The sequence below is a fragment of the Staurois parvus genome, unplaced genomic scaffold (assembly GCF_062004578.1).
Source record: "Staurois parvus isolate SC_StPar_1 unplaced genomic scaffold, SC_StPar_1.0 ptg000349l, whole genome shotgun sequence".
Lineage (NCBI taxonomy): Eukaryota > Metazoa > Chordata > Amphibia > Anura > Ranidae > Staurois > Staurois parvus.
Genome location: NW_028318145.1, coordinates 3,239,542 through 3,262,113, shown reverse-complemented (window position 1 = coordinate 3,262,113; position 22,572 = coordinate 3,239,542). Strand labels below are relative to the sequence as shown.

Genomic DNA, 22,572 nt, shown 5'->3' with positions numbered 1-22,572 from the left:
TGATTTTCGGGGTGTCTTTGAATTCAGTCCTCTGCAGGTTGATACTTTTCATTTCCATCAAAAGATATTGCATCCTTACGTTCCTAACACATCACCCAGTCCATATCAGTACAGATATCCAGCATGACATTTTTCCCCATTGAGATCGATGTGTTTTCAACGTGTTCCTTTAATTTTTTTGCGCATTGTATATTCCTCAATACAACCAGTGCTGATCTCCTGAAAATGCTGGCTGACTGGCTATTATGCTGAATTGAATTTGATATGTATACTGGGAAATTTGGGAAAAGTAGGAAATCTTTACCTACATGCATTTTTGTGTCATTGACACAAAAAGTATTGATGTCACTACTAAAAAACTACTTTCCATTTACTTTTTAGAACCCTCTGGCACTATCCTTGCTGTTTTCCACAATTTTTATTTTGTCTAGAGTCAGTGTCCTCAAGATGAACATCCTTCCATGACTTTGTTATATGTTTTAGGCAATCCCTATTGCACTTCCATGCCCTGCTACTTTAATCGTATAAGACTGTCAGACAATGTCATTCATTTGTTGATATAAACCTCCCTGAATAGGTATCAACACATTGTCCACAACCAAACAAATGAGTTGAACAGGTTTGCCAGACTTTGCAGATTGCTTCCATGCAGAAGATCACAAGACTCTCTGTCTTGGAGAAACAGATCTCCTCTATTCTGTAAGCATTGCCATAGCTTGAACCAACTCATAGGCCCCAATCAATGCAGTCTCTTCCTAGCCTCTCTATAACTACAATGCCGGGATCACCTGCTATTCTCCCTTGATCCACATGGTATAGACCTCTCAACCCCATCTTCACTAATATCCGTTTTTTTCCGCCATGACCTCTATCAACATCCTGAACATGGAACATTCTCTACTCACCCAGATTCATGACATTTTGGGGTGTTTTTACTAAAGCTGGAGAGTGCAAAATGAGGCTTATTTTGCATAGAAACCAATTAACTTCTAACCTCAGCTTGTTCAATTACACTTTGTCAATAAAACCTTGCAGTTGATTGGTTTCTATGCAGACACAAGCCTAATATTGCACTTTTTCGGCTTTAGAAAATAAACCATTTTGACTCCAACACAAAGTACCCTCTGAGAACATTCTGGACCCAACTCCCAATGTAATATGAAAGCTTTATACAAAACCAGCCAACCATCAGATATGATAATATCGTATGCAGATCACCCTTTTACATAGTTTGAGTAACTCTGCTTTTCTGAGGGAGGAGTTACCAGGACACTCAATATATGCACTTTAAAGGGAGATTCCCTTTTTTTTTTTTTTTGCAGAATGGGAGTAGGAAATTGGGAAGGCTGATCAGAGGAGGATCAATCCTAGGCACTCGTACTGACTACTCTTCCTATTACTCTTTAGTGTCTGTTCCTCATGTCTTCAGGTGCCTGGCACAGATGCCTACAATCATATGGAAGACACCCCAATATATGATGAAGGTGTGAATAGTTACAGCAGCCTACAACAAGATGCAATCTACAAAATTGTTGGTTCTTCCAAAGTTACAATACTCTCCATACTCCCTGGCTGCATGAAAAATTTCAAATGTAACTAGGTCAGGCATTGCCTGACAGCAGCCAGAGACACAGAGATACAATCTCTAGATATTGGAAGTCCACAGTCCACTACCAGGTGCCGTGTCAGAAAAAATGGTGCATGTCCATTTTAGGTCCCTTATACGTGTGTTGGCAGTCCACTGAAATTAACATGTTAATGTGTGACATAATATTAATGATAATGTTAAGAAACAGTATTGGTGTGAATGAGCCCTAACACGCCGATACAACCTATATAACTTTAAGTGCTGTCACACTTTGAATGACAAATGTGCAGTCATGCAACACTGTGTCTCAAAAAAATAATAAAAAATTAATTTGAGTAGATAGAGCTTTCTTTTGGTGGTATTTGATCACCAGTGTTTTTTTTTTTTTTGCTAAACAAACTAAAAAAGAACATTATGAAAAAAAATCCCTTTCTTAGTTTCTGTTCTAAAAATTTGCAAATAAGTAAAGTTACTTCTTAACTGATGTGCGCCAATGAGGCTACACTGAGGGGCACCGATGAGGTGGCACGGATGGGCACTGATAAGCTGCACTGATAAGGCTGCACTGATAGGCACTGATATGCTGCACTGATAGGCACTGATATGCTGCACTGATGGACACAGATTGACACTGATGGGACTGCATTGATAATCAGTGTAAATGTCCCCTATCACAAGAAAGCCGATTATTGGCTTTCCTTTTGCACAGACAGTGACAGCTCTGAGGAAACGAAATGCCGATAACCAGCATTTGTTTACATGTGATCAGCTGTGACTGGACACAGCTGGACACAGATGACCACATGGTAAAGAGCTAATAAGCTCTTTATCCCTTAGATACAGCGCACCACCGATCACCGTGCTGCGTACCCCAGGGGCACACATGAACGGCGTGACCCAGAGGACGTTGATGGCCGGTCAAACCTTTCGTCTCTCTGGGTGGATGTCATATGACGTCCACCCGGAGGGAAGAAGGGCTTGACTGGCCATCAATCTGCTATTGACTGGGTGAGAACTTGTTAAACATGACCAATTTTATAATTTATTGATATTTAACATTTCCTTTCCATTTCAGTTTGAAGCGGTTATAAATGTATAAGCTGATAAAAATGGTAATATAGGGTGTTCTGTATGCACAGTAAGTTCCTGTAATTTCCTAATTTTCCTGACACATAGACTGATTAGGTGATTATAGCAGGCAGAACTCAGAGCAGGCACAGGTCTACAGTGAAGTTGACTAAAATCCTTGCAATGCAATGAACAGAACTTTGATTTCTTAGTGAAATTTCACTTTAAAAGGAAAATATTGTATTCTGGTAACTGTATGGAATTAATAATTGTAATGATACTTTGTATTCTTTTTGTTAATTCACATGCTTTTATTTATATTTTTCTCAACATTTACATGCAGACCAAGCTGACCAGCAAAAATGACAGCTACAGCATTTGGGACAAACTGTTATACTCAGAGGGGTACTTACAATGGTCAGCCTTTTCATTTACCTTTTCCAAAAGAAAACCTGTTACTGTGACTGCTTAAAGTGGAACTAAACCCTCCTGCCTTTTTCAGCCAAGAAAGCTGCCATCTTGGCATCTATTTGATCTGCAACTGCCATGGTGCTGCACATGTGATCAGTTATGACACCAGCCATTTGATGGTTTAACAGTTTGACTGAGAGCAAATGTGACAGTTAGTATTCCCGACATGCAGGGAATGTAACTGTTTTTTAAAACCGTTAAATCAATGGGTTTCGTTTTGCTTTAAAGCATATAAAAACATAAAAGCAAAAAATTTAATTTATTGCTGCTTATCAGTCCAGATGTGGTTGATGCATTGTTTTTTTTTCAAGCTTTTTCCAGGTCTACACTCATTTCTCCATTGGTGGAGGTAGCCATGGATGTGACAGGCTGGACTTTAACCACTTGCCTTCCTGAGGATTTACTCCCGTTCCTGATCAGGCCATTTTTTGTGTTACAGTGCTGCGTTATTTTAACTGACAATTGTGCAGTCATGCAACACTGCACCCAAATTAAATTTACGTTCTTTTTTCCCCACAAATTGAGCTGTCTTTCGGTGGTATTTGATCGCCTCTGCGTTTTTTATTTTTTGTGCTATAAAAAAAAAAAAACAATATTTTTGACTTTTTGCTATTAAACGTCCAGTAAAAAAATGGAAAAAATCAAACTTTGTCATAAATTTATAGCAAAATGTATTCTGCTACATATCTTTGCTAAAAAAAATCCCATTTATGTGTAAATTAATTGGTTTACGTGAAAGTTATAGTGCTCACAAATGGCGGTATATATACTGGGATTTTATTTTTTATTTTTACCAGTAATGGCGGCGATCAGCAACTTATAGCGGGACTGCGGCGGACATTCTGACACTGAGGGGAACTGACTTGGTGTCACTGACATCCCCAGAGACACCAATACAGTAATCAGTGCTAAAAAAAGCACTGACACTGTACTAATGGCACTGGGCAGGAATGGATTAACATGAGGGGTGATCAAAGGGTTAACTGTGTGCTGGGAGTGTTTTACTAGGGGGCAGTGTCAGTGTGCTTCACTGTAATCACACTGCTTTGGATGGCTGTGTTGTGCACAGCCATCCAAAGCAGTGTGCCCGAGGTGACAGGGAGGAGAACTGTTAGTAAACAAAAGAGTTCTCCCCCCCCGTCGGAGATCCTCGGAAATCACAGGGCGCCGGCGAGTAATCACCGACTGGGACCCGATGATTGACAGCTGTGGCTTTGAATGGCGCAGCGGGTAGGGTTTGCGCGCACCCCCTACCCAAAAATGCAAAATCACGTATATATACGTGATTTTGCGCACCCGTGCCACTCTGTAGCACTACAGTATTTCTCCTATAGGGTGGTCGGGAAGCAGTTAAACATACTGTATCTGTCCTTGTTTATTTCCATTACATGAGGGGATTGAGGGGACTAATAGTTTAGCCGATAAAAATAAAGATATTTGTGCCTTTTTTCAGTTCAAAGGAAGTGACAAGGGCAATGCATTTCTGACAAGATCTACAGGTATTTTCTGTACGTACTGAAAATGATCTCTGTCTGAAAACGAATACAGCAACCACATTTAAGGCCACTTAACTGCAATACATGGAAATTTGTGTTAAGATTTAGACACACTTCCATGGTGTTGACTAGAGTGGATCATATACTATCATATCGTATACTGTATGTCATTTTTGCCAGTGCCCATAATTCAGCTTTTAAAAAGTAGAAAAATGTGTTAATGAAAGTGATTAAAATGAAGTATTTATTTAGTGAATCCTTACTCTTAATTCATGATGGAATTATTGGATACTTTCTTCTACTTTATGTTAAGCTACTTATAAGAAATTCAGCTACTGGTGTCGCTGACAGTTATTACTGCAAACTTGGCAACAAATATTAGTCATTTAAAAATACACACAATCCTAATGAATAAATGACTTGCCATGTATGTCTAATCTATTTTATGTCTTGCTTTGAAGATTTTAACCTCTAAATCTGGGAACTCTGCCAGCACTTCTGTCTGAAAAGACTTGTTGAACTTTGCTAAAAAATCAAAATCGGTGTTCAATCTGAATTTATTAGCCCATATTAACTGTGTTCCAGGCTGGCACAGGTGTTTCATAGTTTCCAGAAGTTGGTCCAGACAGGTATGGTGGTAGACTACATCTGCCGCAAGAATATAATCAAACGCACAAGTGATTTGGGGGTAGTTGGATTCAAGGTCTTGACCCCATACCAGTTCTTTCACTTCGGGCATGTGCAAACAACGCCCTCTTGTGTTTCTTGACATATTAAATCTCAGATTGCCAAGTACATCGGGCAAGTCAGTTGCTATGACGTGAGCTCCTGGAAGAGGAAATTGGTATCATACTGTACTGTACAAGCGTTAGTGATGCATGTTGAAGCAAACAAACTATTAAAATATGGTTAAATTATAGATGTAATCTCTCCTGTAGTTAGTTTAAGCACACCAAATAGTAGACCAGTCACAGACCTAAGATGCATGCAACAATCGATACCAGTCCTGTTCCAGAGCCAAGTTCAAGAACCTTCTTGTCTCTCAAGTCAAATCCATCTTGGTTTTCTTCCAAGAAGTAACATAATGCCTTGGCCTGCAAGAGATGAGTAACAAGTGACATACAATGGAGATCTGAATACACATGTGCATCACTAAAGTATATGTCTATGTGTAGTAAAAAAAACACTAAGCACATCCCTGCAATCCACACTCATTTCCCCCAAAATGAATAATATACAATAACCTCGTACGCTGTCTGTCTTTGTTGTACTGTGCCATGTATTGTCCCCCCCTATTGTACAGCGCTGAGCAAACCCTTTGGCGCTATATAAACTCGTAGTAATAATAATAATAATAATAATAATAACTGTTGATCCTACCAGACATCCAGGGAGATCCCAACTTTCTGTGTTCTCTGCCTCTGTTGAACTTATATCACAAAAACAGTGGGGGAAGTGTTCTATAATTGAGCAGAAGAGAACTCGGCAAGGGGTAACATCACTGCTGGGGTGACAACATTACAATCCTAGTTAGGATTATGTATCAGAGACAGTGGAGGAATTTCCTTTAATTTGAGATACAAGCTATGGCTTCTTGCTAAATGCCTTCACTGTCAAAACATTAATTTTGGTGTGCACACTAGTCTTTGCCAAACATCACCTTACTCTCCACAGCCAAATCAGACTGCTGTGGGTAGTATGCAACTGGCTAAGTCTAAAAAGACTTTTTCCACACATGCACAGATTGATAGTGCACTTCATGAGGAATGACTATGATTTCAGGTCTATACTTCTAAGCTTTTTGATGATATTTATCCTACAGCAAATATTTTAAAAAGTAATGGTCTATTCTGGTAGTGGACCCTGCCATTTCAGTTCTCAATTAAACACCATACAGTTCCTAAGAAATAATGAAAACTCCCTAGCTATTACTGCACAGTACCAAATGTACAAAAATCTTATTTGGATTATGAATAGGCTTGCACACCCTGTGATTCACACGCATAAATAGTAAATGTTAAAATAATACTAATATTGTGCAGTGTTTCAAACATATATATCACATATCATGTGTCTGATCACTGTCCTATGAAGTCCTGCCTTTGGGATATAAACACATGAGGGCAGAGCCACATCCCCCTGACATCATCAGGTATCTACAGAGGCGTGGCCTCCTTACCACAGAGTGAGGTATTTGCCAGCATACAAATGAGAGATACAGCTGCTCTATGGAGTTTGATTTCTCACCACTGTTCATTTGTTTTGAATGATTTTGATCTTGTCTATTTGTGAGAATATCTATTATCCTTTTCTGATCTACACTACTGTGCAAAGGTTTTAGGCTGGTGTGAAAAAATGCTGTACATTAAGAATCCTTTCAGAAATAGAAGTGTTAATAGTTTATTTTTATCAATTAACAAAATGGAAAGTAAATGAAAAGAAGAGAAATCCAAATCAAATCAGTATTTGGTATGGCCACCCTTTGTGTTCAAAACAGAATCAATTCTTCTGCGTACACTTGCATACAGTTTTTTAAGGAACCTGGTAGGTAGGTTGTTCCAAACATCTTGGAGAACTAACCACAGATTTTTTGTGGATGTAGGCTGCCTTAAAAATCCTTATGTCTCTTAATGTAATCCCAGACAGACTCCATGATGTTGAAATCGGGGCTCTGTGGGAGCCAAACCATCACTTCCAGTACTCCTTGTTCTTCTTTATATTGAAGATAGTTCTTAATGACATTGGCTGTATGTTTTGGGGTCATTGTCCTGCTGCAGAATAAATTTGTGGACAAATCACACACCTCCCCGATGATATGGCATGATGGATAGGTAATCTGCCTGTATTTCTAAGCATTGAGGACACCTTTGATCCTGACCAAATCGCCAACTCTACATGCAGAAATGCAGACCCAAACTTGCAGAGAACCTCCACCATGCATTACTGTTGGCTGCAGACACTCATTATTGTACTGCTCTCTCATAATTGCCAACAGTCACGGATTAGCTGGGGTGATCACGGAAATTTGACAGCTGTCTCGGCTTGACGTTGTCCCGGGCCGAGTCCAGAAAATCCATATAAATCACGGAAAGTCACAGCCAGTGCCGCAGGTGCCCGGCGCAGACTATGTCACTCACATGGGAACATTCAGAGAGAAGATTGGCTGTTCGAGAGGCAGAAAACCTCCAGTCATTGCTTCCCAGGGATGGAAATCCCTCCCACCTACCTGCTCCCCCATTTCAAGGAGCTCTCACAGGTGGCTCCACTCAGACTGAACATCCCCGAGGGGCAGGGCCAGCATGGCTTGAAGACTGATTGGGTGGGACTCGAGGGGGAGCTCCTGGACTGCCTTCTGCTGGGTGCACATGTGAGGTTGTGTGTGAAGCAACATAGAGATGTACAGGGCCGGCACCACTGCTGTTTTGCTCTCTCCTATCCCCCGGTGTGATGCTGACTGTGTCCTGGTCTCCTCCAGAACCTCCGCTGCTCCTCTCCCCCAGTGACTGTGGGCAGTGTGAGCGGTTGACCATGGACTCAGGGTGGGAGGTGTTGGGTTCCTGTGGTGAAGTTTGGGATTGAGAGGGAGATGAGCCGCCTGCTGACATTCTGGGACTGGTCAGGCTCAGGGTCCCCCCATCACCAGGCCTGGGCCAGCTTCTTCTTCCTGGGGACTGGGTGCCGTGCTTCTCCTGTGGGGGGATCCTCCAGAGCTGGGAGTCCGGGGACAAACCAAACATCGCAAAAACTTCCAAATCTGTCCCTTTCTCCAGGGCACCAAGCCTAGCATGTCCCTGTCTCTGGGGAACCCCACATAGTGGATGGACACATCCTCAGCCAGATCCACCGACTGCCTGGGGAGCAGGAAGACAACGATGCTGTCTACCCCAAACTACTGGACATGACCAACCGCATGGGGACCTTTCGCAATTGGCCACGACACACCAGGCTCTTCCCCCGAGCAACTGGCCACTGCCGGCTTCTTCTATACTGGTATGTACTGGGGGGACTGGGATCACATATACCCCACCGTAGAGGAAATCTTCTATACTGGTACGTACTGGAGGGACTGGGATCACTCCTACCCCACCATAGGTGAATTTGTATATACTGGTATGTACTGGGGGGACTGTGAGGACTAGGACCACATGTACCTCACCATAAGGGAATTCTTCTATACTGTTATGTACTGGGAGGAACTGGGATCACATGTACCCCCCATAAGGGAATTTTTCTATACTGTTATGTACTAGGAGGACTGGAATCACATATACCCTCCATAAGACAATGCTATATTGGTATCCACTGGTATGTATTGGGAGGACTGGGATCCCTCCAACCCCACCATAGGAGAATTCTATACTGGTATGTACTGGGAGGAGCTATAATAGGATTGGAATATTATATCCATCTAGCTGCAACACATGGGGTCAGCCCTGAACAACAGCCTGCTGCTGGGTTCTTCTTTACTGGTATGTACTGGGAGGACTGGGATTACTCATACCCCACTATAGAGATATTAAAGCACAGGGATCTTCAATGGTCCACAACACACATAACCACACCCCCTTTAAGCCACACCCAATATTTAACATAATTTAAACCACACCCACTTTTCACTGCGCTAAGCTGCATTTTTCTTTTCCTTGCTTTTTGTAAGCCACGCCTATAATAAAAGAATGTCTCACTCCTAATTAAAGTAATGCCCTGCCTACAGTGGCTTTCTGGATGCACAGAAAATAAGGGTGTCCCTAAAAACGTTTTTGGGACTAGTTGGCAACTATGCTTTCCAGCCCTTAGCAAACAAACTGCCTCCTGTTACAGCCAAATATTTCAAATTTTGACTCATCAGTCCAGAGCACCTGCTGACATTTTTTCTGTACCGCAGTTCTTGTGTTTTCATGCATAGTTGAGTTGCTTAGCCTTGCTTCCACGTCTGAGATATGGCTTTTTTAGCAAAATTCTTCCATGAAGGCCATTCTGGCCAGACTTGTCTGCATAGTAGATGGGTGTACCTGGGTCCCTCTGGTTCCTGCCAGTTCTGTGCTGATGGCACCGCTGGACATCTTCCAATGTAACAGGGAAGTAAGCATGATGTATTTCATCTGCTGCATTTAGTTTCCTTGGCTGACCACTGCCTCTAGGGTCCTCAATGTTGTGGGTTTCTTTGTGATTCTTCAAAAAAGCTTAAACAGCACATCTTGAAACCCGTCAGTTTAGGCATCTTTCTCTGGTAGAGACCTTGCTGATGCGGTATAACTACCTTCTGTGCTCATTCTTGCCATGGTGTATGATCTGTGACATAAACCGTCTTCCACAAACTCACTTTAGTAGCAGAGTTTGACTGTTCCTCACTTGGTTTTAAGCTTCCTACACAGCTGTTTCAGTTTCAGCTAATGACTGTGGTTCAACCTACATATGAAATTGATGATCATAAGCACCTGTATGGTATAATTGGTTAATCATACACCTGACTCTAATCCAACAAAATCCCTTACTTTGTGCAAGTGTATAAAGTATGCAAGTGTAAGAATTGATGCTAGTTTGAATCCAAAGGGTATTCACAATAAATATTGATTTGAAAGCATATTTACTTTACAGCATTTATTCACACCTGCCTAAAACTTTTGCATAGTACTATACATATGAGAACACAATTGGATGACATGAATTGGTGATATATTTTTTTATGCACAGAGTGATTTGTGAAGAGAAGTGTCCAGGTGGCTGATTATCACATAGACTTATTCACAGTATGTTTTCACCTTAGCAGTTTGAACCTTTGGACTTGATTTGTTTTTTCACTATATTGCACAAGTTGTTGTTAATGATTGCATGGTATTATGCATGTGCAACACCATATACTTTTTTTTATTCACAAGTTTTAATATTAAAGGGGTAGTAAACCACATAAAAAAAGGTCCCCCCACAGGGTAATGTCATAATGTGTTAATATGCACCGAATACTAGCACATTATGACAGACTTGCCTAAAAAACTGATCCCTCCAGCACCGCACTGTAACCGTTGACAGGGAATCCATCTTCACCTGGTTTTCCATCTGGGCTTGCGGGCTCTGGCCATTTGAATGGCTGAGCCACTATGACGTCACTCCCATGCATGTGCGCGGGAGTCACTGCTGCAACACAGCTCTGTCAATGGACGGCATGCTGTCCATCGAGAGCGCAGTGCACACGTGTCGGTGACATCACCAGCTGCTACACATGTAAATATCTCCTAAACAGTTCATGTTTAGGTGATCTTTACTTTACAGGTGAGACTTATTATAAGCTTACCTGTAGGTATTAGAGAACAAGGGGAGTTTACTAACCGCTTTAATTTGAGTTATGATAGCGATTAATTCTTTTTACACAGAGAGTAGCATCAAGGGCCAGACAGGGCCAGCCAAAGGGCTGAATGCATGCCTGAGGCCACAATTTGTCCAGGTCTATTTTAATATGGTTTCAGGATTTCTTCTCAAACCTATTCACAGTCCCAAAACCAAATGGGGGCATCTACTGGACTTAAAATTCATAAACAGATTTCTTTGTGTTCCAAAGTTCTGTCATTAATTCCCTCAGACAAGAAGAATTTCTGGCATCAGTAGACATACAAGATGCCTATCTCCATATTCCCATTTTCATGTCTATGTAAAGAATCAGCACTATTTTAAGAATACTATAAATGTGAAAACAACCACATTACCAAAAAAAGTGCTCTATCTGCTCTTTCTAATAATGCCATATAAAAAATCAGGTAATTTAGGATCTTAAACCAAAACAGTGTAACAATTAATAATAGAAAATATACTAACATTCTGTATACTAGATCCAATTCACCACCTTAAAGTCCACATCACAATGTACCCAAGCAGCATGTAAAAAGAAATGCAGCACTGTAAATACCATTATATCATTAAAAACACCTTTTATTTCACAGCACAGACAAAAACACAACTAATGTGTATCTCTTCACAGCACCTCTGCTTGGCTCCAGAGACCCTAGACAAAGTTCTTTTGTGATAAAACACCACATCGGGAGGTGTGGCCAAGGAACGTACTGGTACTGACATTCCAACAGCTTTCAAGTGTAGCACTCTGGAGCCAAGCAGAGGTGCAATGTTATGCGGAGGTACTGGTAAAAAGATATTTGATATAACTGTGATAGATTTGTTGCAGTGACACAGAGGGTGAATCAAATGGAGCTTATTATATCAGTGCAGACTGTAGCACCATAAAATGTGAGTGAATTTTCCCAGTTGTGTTTTTGTTTGTGATTTGATATAAAATGTGTTTTTTTAATGGTATATTGCTATTTGAAGCACTGCATAACTTTTTTTATATGCTGTCTGAGTACAATGTGATGTGGCTGTTACAATGGTGAATTGGAAGAAAAATCAAAATTATAGTGGATCGATACCCCACTAAAAGTGCACAAGACCTGAAATAATAGCAAGGTCACATACTTCTGGTAAGTGGATAATTAAACTCAGGTGGCAGACACACACAGTGTTGAAGTTTGGCACCTTTTCAAGAGGTTGAAAAATATAGGAGGATGTTTTATGGATCCCGTTTAATTTAAGAGACTTTTTACAGATATCATTTTTCACTGCAGAAGCTTCTTTCACTTTGTGGAGGGCTAAACGTTATTAGTATATTTATTATTATTTACTATTTCACTGTTTGGTTTATGACACTGCTCTGCCTGATTTTTATATAAGTTTCTGCATTTTGCTGTAGGAGGCCACCACTTACAGTTTGTGGCACTGCCATTCTGGCTCTGCTCTACACCATGAGTGTCCACAAAAGTGCTTGCCCCCTCTTCTGACTTTTCTATGAACCCAAGGAATTCCTATCTCAGGTTACCTGGATGATCTCTGGCAGAAGAACTCTTCAGCCAGAACTTTGTCTGCCAACATCCAAAGAACCATTCAGTTCTTTAAAACTTTTGTATAGATAATAATATTCTAAAGTCTGCCCTCGAGCCTTCTCATCATCTGGAGTACCTGGTTATAATCTTGAATATATCCCAGGCCAGAATCTTCCTCCCTCAGGAGAAGACTGCCTCCCTAAGGTTTAGATCTCAGACCCTCAAGTTACAACACTACCCCTCAATTCGCTTCTACAAGGGTTCTGGCTCTCATGGTGGCCTCCTTCAAGCCAGTTCCCCTAGCCCAGTTGCACTCCAGACCCCTTTGATCCAAGACCCTTAAGATGTGGAACAAACAAATCCAATACCTGGATCACATACTGCTTTTGCCCAGTCAGGCCAAGGGCTCCCCTAAATGGTGGATCTCCAATCTTGCACTGGAGTTGAGGAAGTCTTTCCATCACAAGACTTGGAATGTGGCAATGACATATGTGAGACTTACAGAACTTACTGTTCCCAACACAATTAGAGCTCATGTACACATACATATGTTTTGGTGCATTTAGAGCTTGTTTGAAATACACATCAAATGCAGATATTTAGGTAATTATTGACTTTTTGGGTAAGTAGATGACAGTTCAGAGGCTGCATTTGTTTTGCTTGGTGTTGCGTTTCTTTGGATGAAGCATGTCCCACTGAGGTACATTTGAATTGCAGGCAAAACATAACTGATTATTGCCAAACACTGCATTTTTGCATTCAAAATCATGCATTTGAGCAGGGCTGTGTTTGAATGTAAAAGGCTGAATTTGAGCAGAGGGGCAGAAGACTAAGCAGAAAATGTCAGCAACAGATCATATGATGATATCACAAAACTGAGATCCCTTGCCTTTCAGAACAGGCTTAGTGGTGGCACTGAAAGGTGTGCATACCACTGTTTCATGGGTCACCAGACTAGCAGTTGCCACCCATAGACTGCAGCGAGCTACAGACAAAGAGGATACTGCAACACTTTATATCAGCCTTTCTCAACATTTTTAACCGGGAGGGACCCTTGAAATAACTTTACAGACGTAGGGAACCTGTAAGGGATTTCCGGCAAGACAAATCGCGATTAGAAATGAGCATGCGCCTAGGAACTCCTGGAGAAGAGTTGTCAGTCGTGCGCAGACATGAGCTATCGCGCACACGCACGTGCACATGCACGGCGAAGATTGGCGCCAGACAGCCTATTTAAAGAGTGTCTCTCCCCATGTTAGATACTGACTGGTCTTCAGCTCCCCTGTGTCCTGCTTGTTCCTGTGTGATTCCTTTGTTGCTGACCTGGCTTGTTCATCACCTGACTCTGATTGCCCTCCTGATTGATACTGGTTCCTGACTTCGGCTCTGCTCCTGGCCTTGGCCTTCCTTCTGATTCTGTACCACGCTGCCTGACTGTTGGTGACCCTGGCTATTCCTATGACACTGCTCCTGTCTCTTACCCTCACTACCTGCCTTGCTCTGGCGCACGCCTGGCAATCTACAAGACCTGCTCTGCTTTCTACTACTGTGCCTGAATCAGAAGATCCAGGGTCATCATCTGCAAGAGCTGCAAACAACAGCTACTGGCGCTCTTGTCCACCTGGTCCCAGCCTCCCTCTGTTCCAACATCAGCGGGGTCAGGGCTAGTGACACAAGGCCGACCTCGTCATTTCAGTCTCCCATCAGGTATGTGACAGAACCACTACTTATAATTACTTTATCTACAGTTCACAATACATTGGTGTGATGGTAATTGGGAAGAGGGCTCCTTACATTGTAGTCATTGGAAGTAAATCCCCCTGACAGATTAATAAAAAGACCATTGTTATCAAATGGTTACTTATCTGAGAGGTGGGAATTGTCCATTGCTCAAGGAACCCCTAGCAACCTCTGGAGGAACTCTAGGGTCCCACTGAACCCAGGAATTAATAATATTGCTTTATACAGTGCCTTGAAAAAGTATTCATACCTCTTTAAAGCTTGGGATATTTTTTTATAACCTAACCCTGCTTTAACCTTCTCCACAATGTTATCCCTGACCTATCTGCTGTGTTCCTTGGCCTTCATGATTCTGTTTGTTCACTAATGCTCTCTAACAAACCTCTGAGGGCTTCACATAACAGTTGTATTTCTACTGAGATTAAACAGGTGTACTCTATTTACTAATTAGGTGATTCTGAAGACAATTGGTTCCACTAGATTTTAGTTAGGGGTTTCAGAGTAAAGGGGGGTGAATACAAATGCACGCCACACTTTTAAGATATTTCTTTGTAAAAAAAATGTGAAATCCATTTATTATTTTCCTTCTACTTCACAATTATGTGCCACTTTGTGTTGGTCTATCACATAAAATCCCAGTAAAATATATTAATGTTTTTGGCTGTAACATGACAAAATGTGGAAAATTTCCAGGGGTCTGAATACTTTTTCAAGGCACTGTATTATGTAAGTTTGTCTTTTTCATTATGACTGTTACAACTTTGCATGTTCTTTTCTAGCTGGGTGCTTTATACCTGGCCTCTGAACAAAATTTAAAAAAAAATAAGAGAACATTTTCATACAAAAAAGATAGGAAATATGCTACTCATTCTTATTAACTGATGTGTATGAAGTTTTAGCTAACCCTAACTTTTGCAGATTATTAAACTGAAAACATTTTTGAAAGCTGTAATGAGAATTTTGGAATTGTGTTCCCATTACCACTGTCCTATATTTTAATTAAAAATACTAGGCTATAATGTTATGATAAAATTACGTTTTTAGGTCAACTTTCAATTAACCTACTTTACATCTGAACATTCTGTAATTAAGTGTGGATTTTTACCAACAATGTCATATTCATGAAATAGCAACTTTAATAACAAAAAAACTGCTCAGTTGTAAAGGCCACAGCATACCTATAGAAAACTCAATCTTCCTGCTGATTGGGGAGCTCTAACTCAGTCTGGGAACATATTGGACCTCTGCAAAGAGACCATTTCTTCCACACAGAGAACAATGGTTCTTTTCTGTAGTATGCTGGCAGGCGACAGGCTTTCTACTCAGGCTGCTGCTGCTTTCTAAAGTATACAAACTGTAAGACTTTGTAAGCCTTTTGTTTTGATACAAATAACATGTATTTAGCTGAACGTAAGTGAAGTTAGGTTTAAAAGACAAGTGTACCTTCGGTGCAAGAATGAGAAAAAGTATATAGCTGGAAGATTAGATATATTGTCTAAGAAAGTCAAGTCTCAGTGGCAAACTGAAAAAAAAAGCAGAAAGCAGCACAGGAGAGGCTTTTGTGGCTAATAGAGGTAACAGTTGTAATATTCTGTTGTCTACTCCTAGACAGGACTTTCACAAGTTTAAAATGGAGAACAAATGTATTTTTAAACTTTAGCATTTGCAGTTTCCAGATGCAAATATCAATTGTCTTCACTGCATTTGAGTAGGTGAACTTTAAGCAAGATCACAAATTTTTTTTTTTTTTTACAGTGGTCGGTCAAGAATATACACCAAAACCAAGTCAACAGACCTTTGAGGTTACTTCCGATAACTAAAAATTGAAATAAAAATTGATAGGTTTTATGTTCATGTTACTTCGCTTCTTAATAAAATTTTTGGGTAAACCGGCGGACATGGAAGAACTGGTTGCGACTGCCCGCGATACTCCTACGAAATACTCTCATGTATGGGCCTGTTGGACCCATTTTCTGACTACCCCGGAGTATCGATCCCTCATGGACCAACCTGTCTAAAACCTAATTTGGACTTCCTGATAGTGTTATTTAGTGGTATTTGACCTGAGGGTGCCATCATACTCCCCCCTGTGTTACACACGCTTTCCTTTGACGCCGATGATAGCTTAGGTTCCAACCGCTCCCGCTACTGTTTGTCTGGAGGATAAGATCTTTTTGACGGTTGTCCCTTCTCTTATTTTGCCCTCCCCACTTGCTTCCCTTCCTCCCCCCCCCTCCCCCCTTTTTTTTTTTTTTTTCTTCTCTCTCTCCCCCTCTTCTTCTTTCTGTCCCTCTTTTTTTTTTTTTCTCTCGCCTTCTCTTTTCTTTTCTTTCATATGCTTTTACACGTTTTGGACAATTTTTCCGATAGCACACTGAGTATGCTGTCAGCATCACTTCCCGCAATTCGTTCGCGGTTCCCACGAAAATTACTCCTACATTCGCACAATTCCACCATCGTATTCTGTAGTATTGACTCTCACATAGGCATCGTACTTGCTCTTCTCCCCCCTACAGATTTTTATCGCTAGACGTTATGGTGGAAGGCCAGACGTCTCTTTATTTTTAGCACTTGACAAGCATACCTAAATATTGCAGGCACAACCCTGTCGTGGCCTAGTTCATCCACACTGTTTGGTCTTGCGTTGGACCTCATTTGCCTTTGTATGATTTATGTTTTGCTGTTTGTCCTATGTGCCTTTCCTCTGTACATTTTCGTGTGATAATTTGTATCTTGTTTTTTGGAAAAAAAAAAAAATTTTTTGAACAGGAAAAACTGATAGCTTTTAACTCTAGACAAATCTTTTTTAGTTTTGGATAGAATGGGTAATAGACAACCCCATCAATTATGTTTTGTGATCCCATTGTAAGATTTCCCATCATTTGTTTTCTCTGACACCCCATAAGAAGTGAGATGAAATTTCTCCCAGTGGGGGAATACCTATCAGACAGTTGTCTCTGGATTAAGAGCCCCTCTCTCTCCTATTCCAGTGACAGTTTAAAGTGTTTGAATTTTTGATGACATTTGTCACATGAAAAAGCAGAGGGATTGAATCTCACTAGCAAAAAAAACATAAAGCAATTAAAACCTCTTTACCCAATTTAAAAAATAAGAAAAATAAGAGGTTTTGCCTTTAGATACAGCTTAAGTCAAACAGAACATCAAAAACACAAAAGGACAACTGTAATACAAATTAGAGACATAGAAGCAATCAGCCTGTCTCTCAGAAAAGTTTGGGAAAGTTTACAATGCAGGGTGTGACTGTATTCCTGGGCAGCCAACAGTGACAGATTTGCACAGGTCTGCGACAGATTTATTACTGAAGATGGGACAGATTTTCACTTTAACAGACACACATGGTCAGGTTTCATTCTGTGTCAATGCTACTTTACAGCAGCTGAGTAAGGAATTTATGATTCAGGATGTCAGCTTCTAATAAATCTGTTGCATGATCTGTCTCACTGCTTCTGTTTAGCATTGGCTTTCTGAGAAACAGAATTGATAAATGTCTCCCAGTGAAGACATGGCTAAGCAGCTATTCTTGTTAGTTATTACTGAAGGCTGTATTTTGCCTGTAGTTCTCATTTACAAAGGCAGCTAGACTAACAATGCACAAGACAGGTCCAGATGTTCATTTGAATTGTGCATGTGATTTCTATGCCTTATGACTTGTACCGTTCCACAACAGCAGCTAAGGAAATAACATTAAAGCACATAACGGCCATATGTTAGCAAAATGTCTCCTAATAAGGACTCATTACAGTATTAAAAATGCTGTAGTAAATAACTATTAGAAAGCATAACACAAGGAAAAAATGTTTTGCTGATAACGCAAGATTTCTGTACCACTCGCCAGTAATATGGCAGTTTGATTCAATATTCTTCATAGAGCAAAAGGATGTGAACGGTCTATGTCAAAGGGCCTAAGGTTCCTTTTATAGCAGTAGGCTCGCCAAATAAGTAAGAAAATCAGGGGTGATTCAATTAGTAATATTACGGACATTAATTAATAACATCAATATTATGTAGCACCCTCCTAGTTTAGCTAGGGGGAGCTAGACCCTGATGGCATGTGAGGAGCTGATTAGCAGCTCAGGTGAGATAGTCAGAGAGGTCAAATTCTGGTCAGGACTGAGGGACTCTGCAGCCAGCCCCTCTGGAATTTCCCCTTGCTCTGAAGCTTTCGAAGGAGGGCCTTGGAGGCAGTGGGTGGATCTGAGGAGTGGTTGGCTTCACTTTTGAGGGACCTCAGACAATCCTCAACAGAAGGTTTGGCAAGGGGCTGGACTCCCTTAAAAAGTGTTGGAGACTGCTTAGTAGCAGGAGTGAGGTGGTGGGAGAGGAGTGAGAAGCAGGAAGATGTGAGGCTGGAGGAGGAAAGCTGCCAGGAGGCCTAGTGGGATGGGGCCTGCCTGTGATCCTGGAGCTGATCCTGGAGCTGGAATGGAGGAAAATGCAGGACTCACTGGCTCCCTGAGCAAGGACCGCCTGTATGGCAGGGAAGGAGCAGCCCAGCTGATAGGCCTGGTAGCAGCAGCCACTCCGCAAGTAGTACAGGAAAGGATCTTAGTGAGTACACCTGCACCCCCTGGATGGATAGAAGCACTCTGGTTGGAAACCAGATTAGCCCTCTACTAGTGACTGTTATCCATTTAAAGGAAAAGGAGCCAGATCCTTTGCTCAGGAAGAAAGTCTCCAGATTGCTGGATGACGAGGAGTTCATCTAGGGTCTGGGGTGATACAATTGGGGGCTGCTGGCTAGCACTCGAACAGAGACTGTGTCAGAGAAAAGAAGCTGTGAATAGTTCAGGAAGTTGTCCTCAGATTTCAGTTCCCTTGGGCATCCTATATATACCTTACCCCATTCAAGTTTAATCCCCTCAATAAAATAACAAAACAGACGCTCAAGGCCTGATTTCTGTCTATAAATGTAAGCTTGTGTGGAAAATGCTAACTGACTGGCTGTGCAGGACTATAGGGGGACCCAAATTCATCAGCAATCCCTAAGGGGGTAGTGCTACATTATTAATCTGCTCCCACTTCTCACCATTTTTTAGGGGTAGGTCAGCAATTAAATCATTAAAGTGGTAGTAACACTTCTTTAATAATTTTACCTACAGGTAAGCTTAAAATAAAGCTTACCTGTAGGTAAAAATGTCTCCTAAACGTGAACCGTTTAGGAGACATTAGCCCTTTCTGATAGCTGGTGCATCTGCTCTGAACGAACGGCATACTCATCCCCTTCCTTCAGAGCACTGTGCCGTGGCCCGGGATTCCCACGCATCATCGCAGCTCGATCAGTCGGCTGGCAAGAGCTCATGAACCCGGTAGGAAGACCGGGTGAAGATGGAAGCCCCGAGGAGCCGTGAGAGTGCTCTACTGGAGGGCTTCGTATCAAGGTAAACCCTTCATAATCTGCTAGTATGCAATACATTCTAGCACATTATGCCTTTACCTTGCAGGGTGTTTTTTTCTTTTTTTTTGGATGCTGTTTACTACTATATCAAGACTGCCATCATGCTAGCCTTTTGGATAAACAGACTCCAAATTTGCATGCTAATGCCCTTTGACCAAACAGGGATGCAGTGTATGCTAACCACCTTTTTACCAGTCCTATAGACAAAAAGGTAATCCTAATTAAGTAGTATGCTATTGAAGACACAAAGCAAAAGCTTTTGTTCCCTGAGAGGCAGGAGACAGCATTGACAATCTTGTAAACACAAACTAGGGCCATATCTAATAATACCATAAAAAATATATTAATTACATACATCCCCTAGAAACACATATTTTATTTGGACATGTCATTTCGTACAGAATACCCCCTTGATCTATCTGTCTTGAACTATACCTATTACGTAAATCCTACAGCCACTGGATGAAACCCTTATCATTCACTGATGTTCTGGAAGTGCTGGTGTAGGGTACTTTACATTTCATCTTAGTAGGCAGGCATTTCTTTACTAGGTTGTTGACTTTGTGAAACATAATACTCCAGTTGTATCCAGGCTTGCACTGCTTTTCAGTAAAACCGAGCCTCACAGACTGAATTTAAACTCGGGCTCTCACTCCACATATTATACACTGTTATATATAAAGGGAACAAGTCACTTGTACTGTGTCAGTGCCACCTTGACAATATAAACACAGCAATGCATCTTATGCTACAATTCATCTAACTTTTCCCAAATGAAAGTAAGGTCTGACAAGCTCCAAACTGTGGCGGAAGTAGGGAAGTTGTACTGAACACAATGCCACCTCATTTCTCCAAAATTCACAAATCTCATGTACCACCACAAGCAGCCATAGAAGGTGTGACATTTGATAATCACAGTTCAAGAACATTTGACAGAACACAGACCAGCTGAGAAGGAATGCAGCAAGCAGCAACCCTCCACTAGAAGGATCTGCAGAAGGCTTGTAATTAAGCCCTGTCACAAAGGGGTTTATTTACTAAAGCTGGAGAGTCCAATATCAGACTCCTTTCTGCATAGAAACCAATCAGCTTCTAACCTCAGCTTGGTCAATGAAGCTTTGGCAATGAAACCTGGAAGCTGATTGGTTTCTATGCAGAAGGGAGTCTGATTTTGCACTCTCCAGCTTTAGTAAATAAACCTCAAAGGGTCTGTCATAAACAATCTAGAAGCAATACACATGTGTGAGCCTATTTTCTTTTAACTGAAACTGAACTCCTAGTGCCAATCATTGTATATAATAAATAATTACTGCAGCAATGGAGTTACCTTATACTGAGGGAAAAGGACCCAAAACGCACCTATATCCAGAAAGCTAGTAACACACATTAGGCCTCTTAAAAGAATTGTAAAAAAGATCTATATCATATTTGGTGTTGTTGATGAATAAAAATGTATACATATAACAATTACCATGTAGACCTTGTTAATGAATTCTACTGTATTAACTCAGTCTGAACCCGTGAATATTTTTTCCTCTAACCCTGAGAACTCTAAGACTCTAAAAAAAATGCCAAGGTTGTTTAAACATGAACATTGACATGAAAACATGATTATACCTGGATCCTGAGGGGAATAGCATATCTGGGAAAGGTGGAATTGTCTCATGTTTGCAAACGCTCAACAACTTCACCATTTTTTTTCAGAAAGCAAAGACTTAATTCAAGCAACTCCAGGGGCGGACTGACCATTCGAGCACTCGGGCAGTGCCCGAGGGCCCAGGGTCAGTAGGGGGCCCCATGAAATGCCCCTGGTACCTTTTTTATAGGCTTTTTTGGATGTGCTTTGAGTTTGGACAAGGACACAGGGGCCCCATGATCCCCTATTGCCCGGGGGCCCCATGAGTTGTCAGTCCGCCCCTGAGCAACTCTTTAATGTTTGCAAATAAGGAATGTTCATTTAGTTATTGGTCACTGTTTTTAAGCTGGGAAGAGCACACAAAGGAAGTTTAAAGAAAACATTCTGAGACTGGTTAAAGAAACAATTGAGTACTGTCCGTGATACTTTTTTTATTTGCACTAACATACAATTTTGAGGACAAGCTTTCGGGGTATCGGGGCACTAATACGGCTACAATCACCTCAAGCAAAATGGATGAGACTGGTTAATAAACAGTTTAATCCAGAGAAAGAGAAACAAGTGTCAACTTAACTTTTATCAAACAAAACCATGCTATGGTTGAGTACAATGTTGGAAAGGATTATCAAAAGGGGCCCTAATGGTTCTATGTATAAAACATGATGATATATAGAAAGACATAATCAGGATGAAATAGCATATTTTCTTAAAAGGAACTGTTAAGCTTACTATAGTTATTGTTTATTTTTAATTATTATTTTAGAAATGTGTACTTTATAATGTAGCAATACCCTACTAATAGTTTATAGTGTGGGGATTTTATGTATATCAATAATATTTGATTATGAAATTATGCCATATCTGTAGTCAGATATTTCCATTTAATTACCACTACATAAAAAAAGTAATTGATCATAAATTAGAAATCACCAGACTCTCCAAGGCATTCTATATACTTTAGATAGAATCACACAGTCCAGCTTGTTATAGTAAAATATTAATTTATCCTATAAACAGATTATTTTATAAGATCCATTTCCACTATAAAACTGAAGTTGATTATACTGCTTCACCAGTCATAGAGTTTGCACCTTCTGGACCAGGTTTATCAAAATTTTAGTGTATTGTCTGCCACGCAATAAGATAGCAAGTCAGGTAGACTGGAGAGAAGACTCACATCACATCATCTAGAGATTGCATCATCTGGGAGACTGCACCATCAGATCACATCAACTAGCCGTCCCATCATCTGACATTTCACTAAAGCCAGAACAGCGCCAGCCTAGCTAGAT

General features: G+C 40.9%; 1 protein-coding gene across 1 annotated transcript in view; it reads right to left on the bottom strand.

The window, feature by feature from the left end:
• Nucleotides 1-1,298: 1,298 nt before the first annotated feature.
• The window catches only part of LOC149456751 (protein-lysine methyltransferase METTL21C-like), a 34,107-nt gene continuing 12,833 nt past the window's right edge, over nucleotides 1,299-22,572 (bottom strand). Inside the window, exons 3-4 of the mRNA XM_089684532.1 lie at nucleotides 5,600-5,717; nucleotides 1,299-5,451 (exon numbers count right to left, since the gene is read on the bottom strand). Of these exons, the coding sequence (XP_089540658.1) occupies nucleotides 5,057-5,451; nucleotides 5,600-5,717 (513 nt within the window). The 3' untranslated portion in view covers nucleotides 1,299-5,056. The remainder of the gene's footprint in view (nucleotides 5,452-5,599; nucleotides 5,718-22,572) is intronic.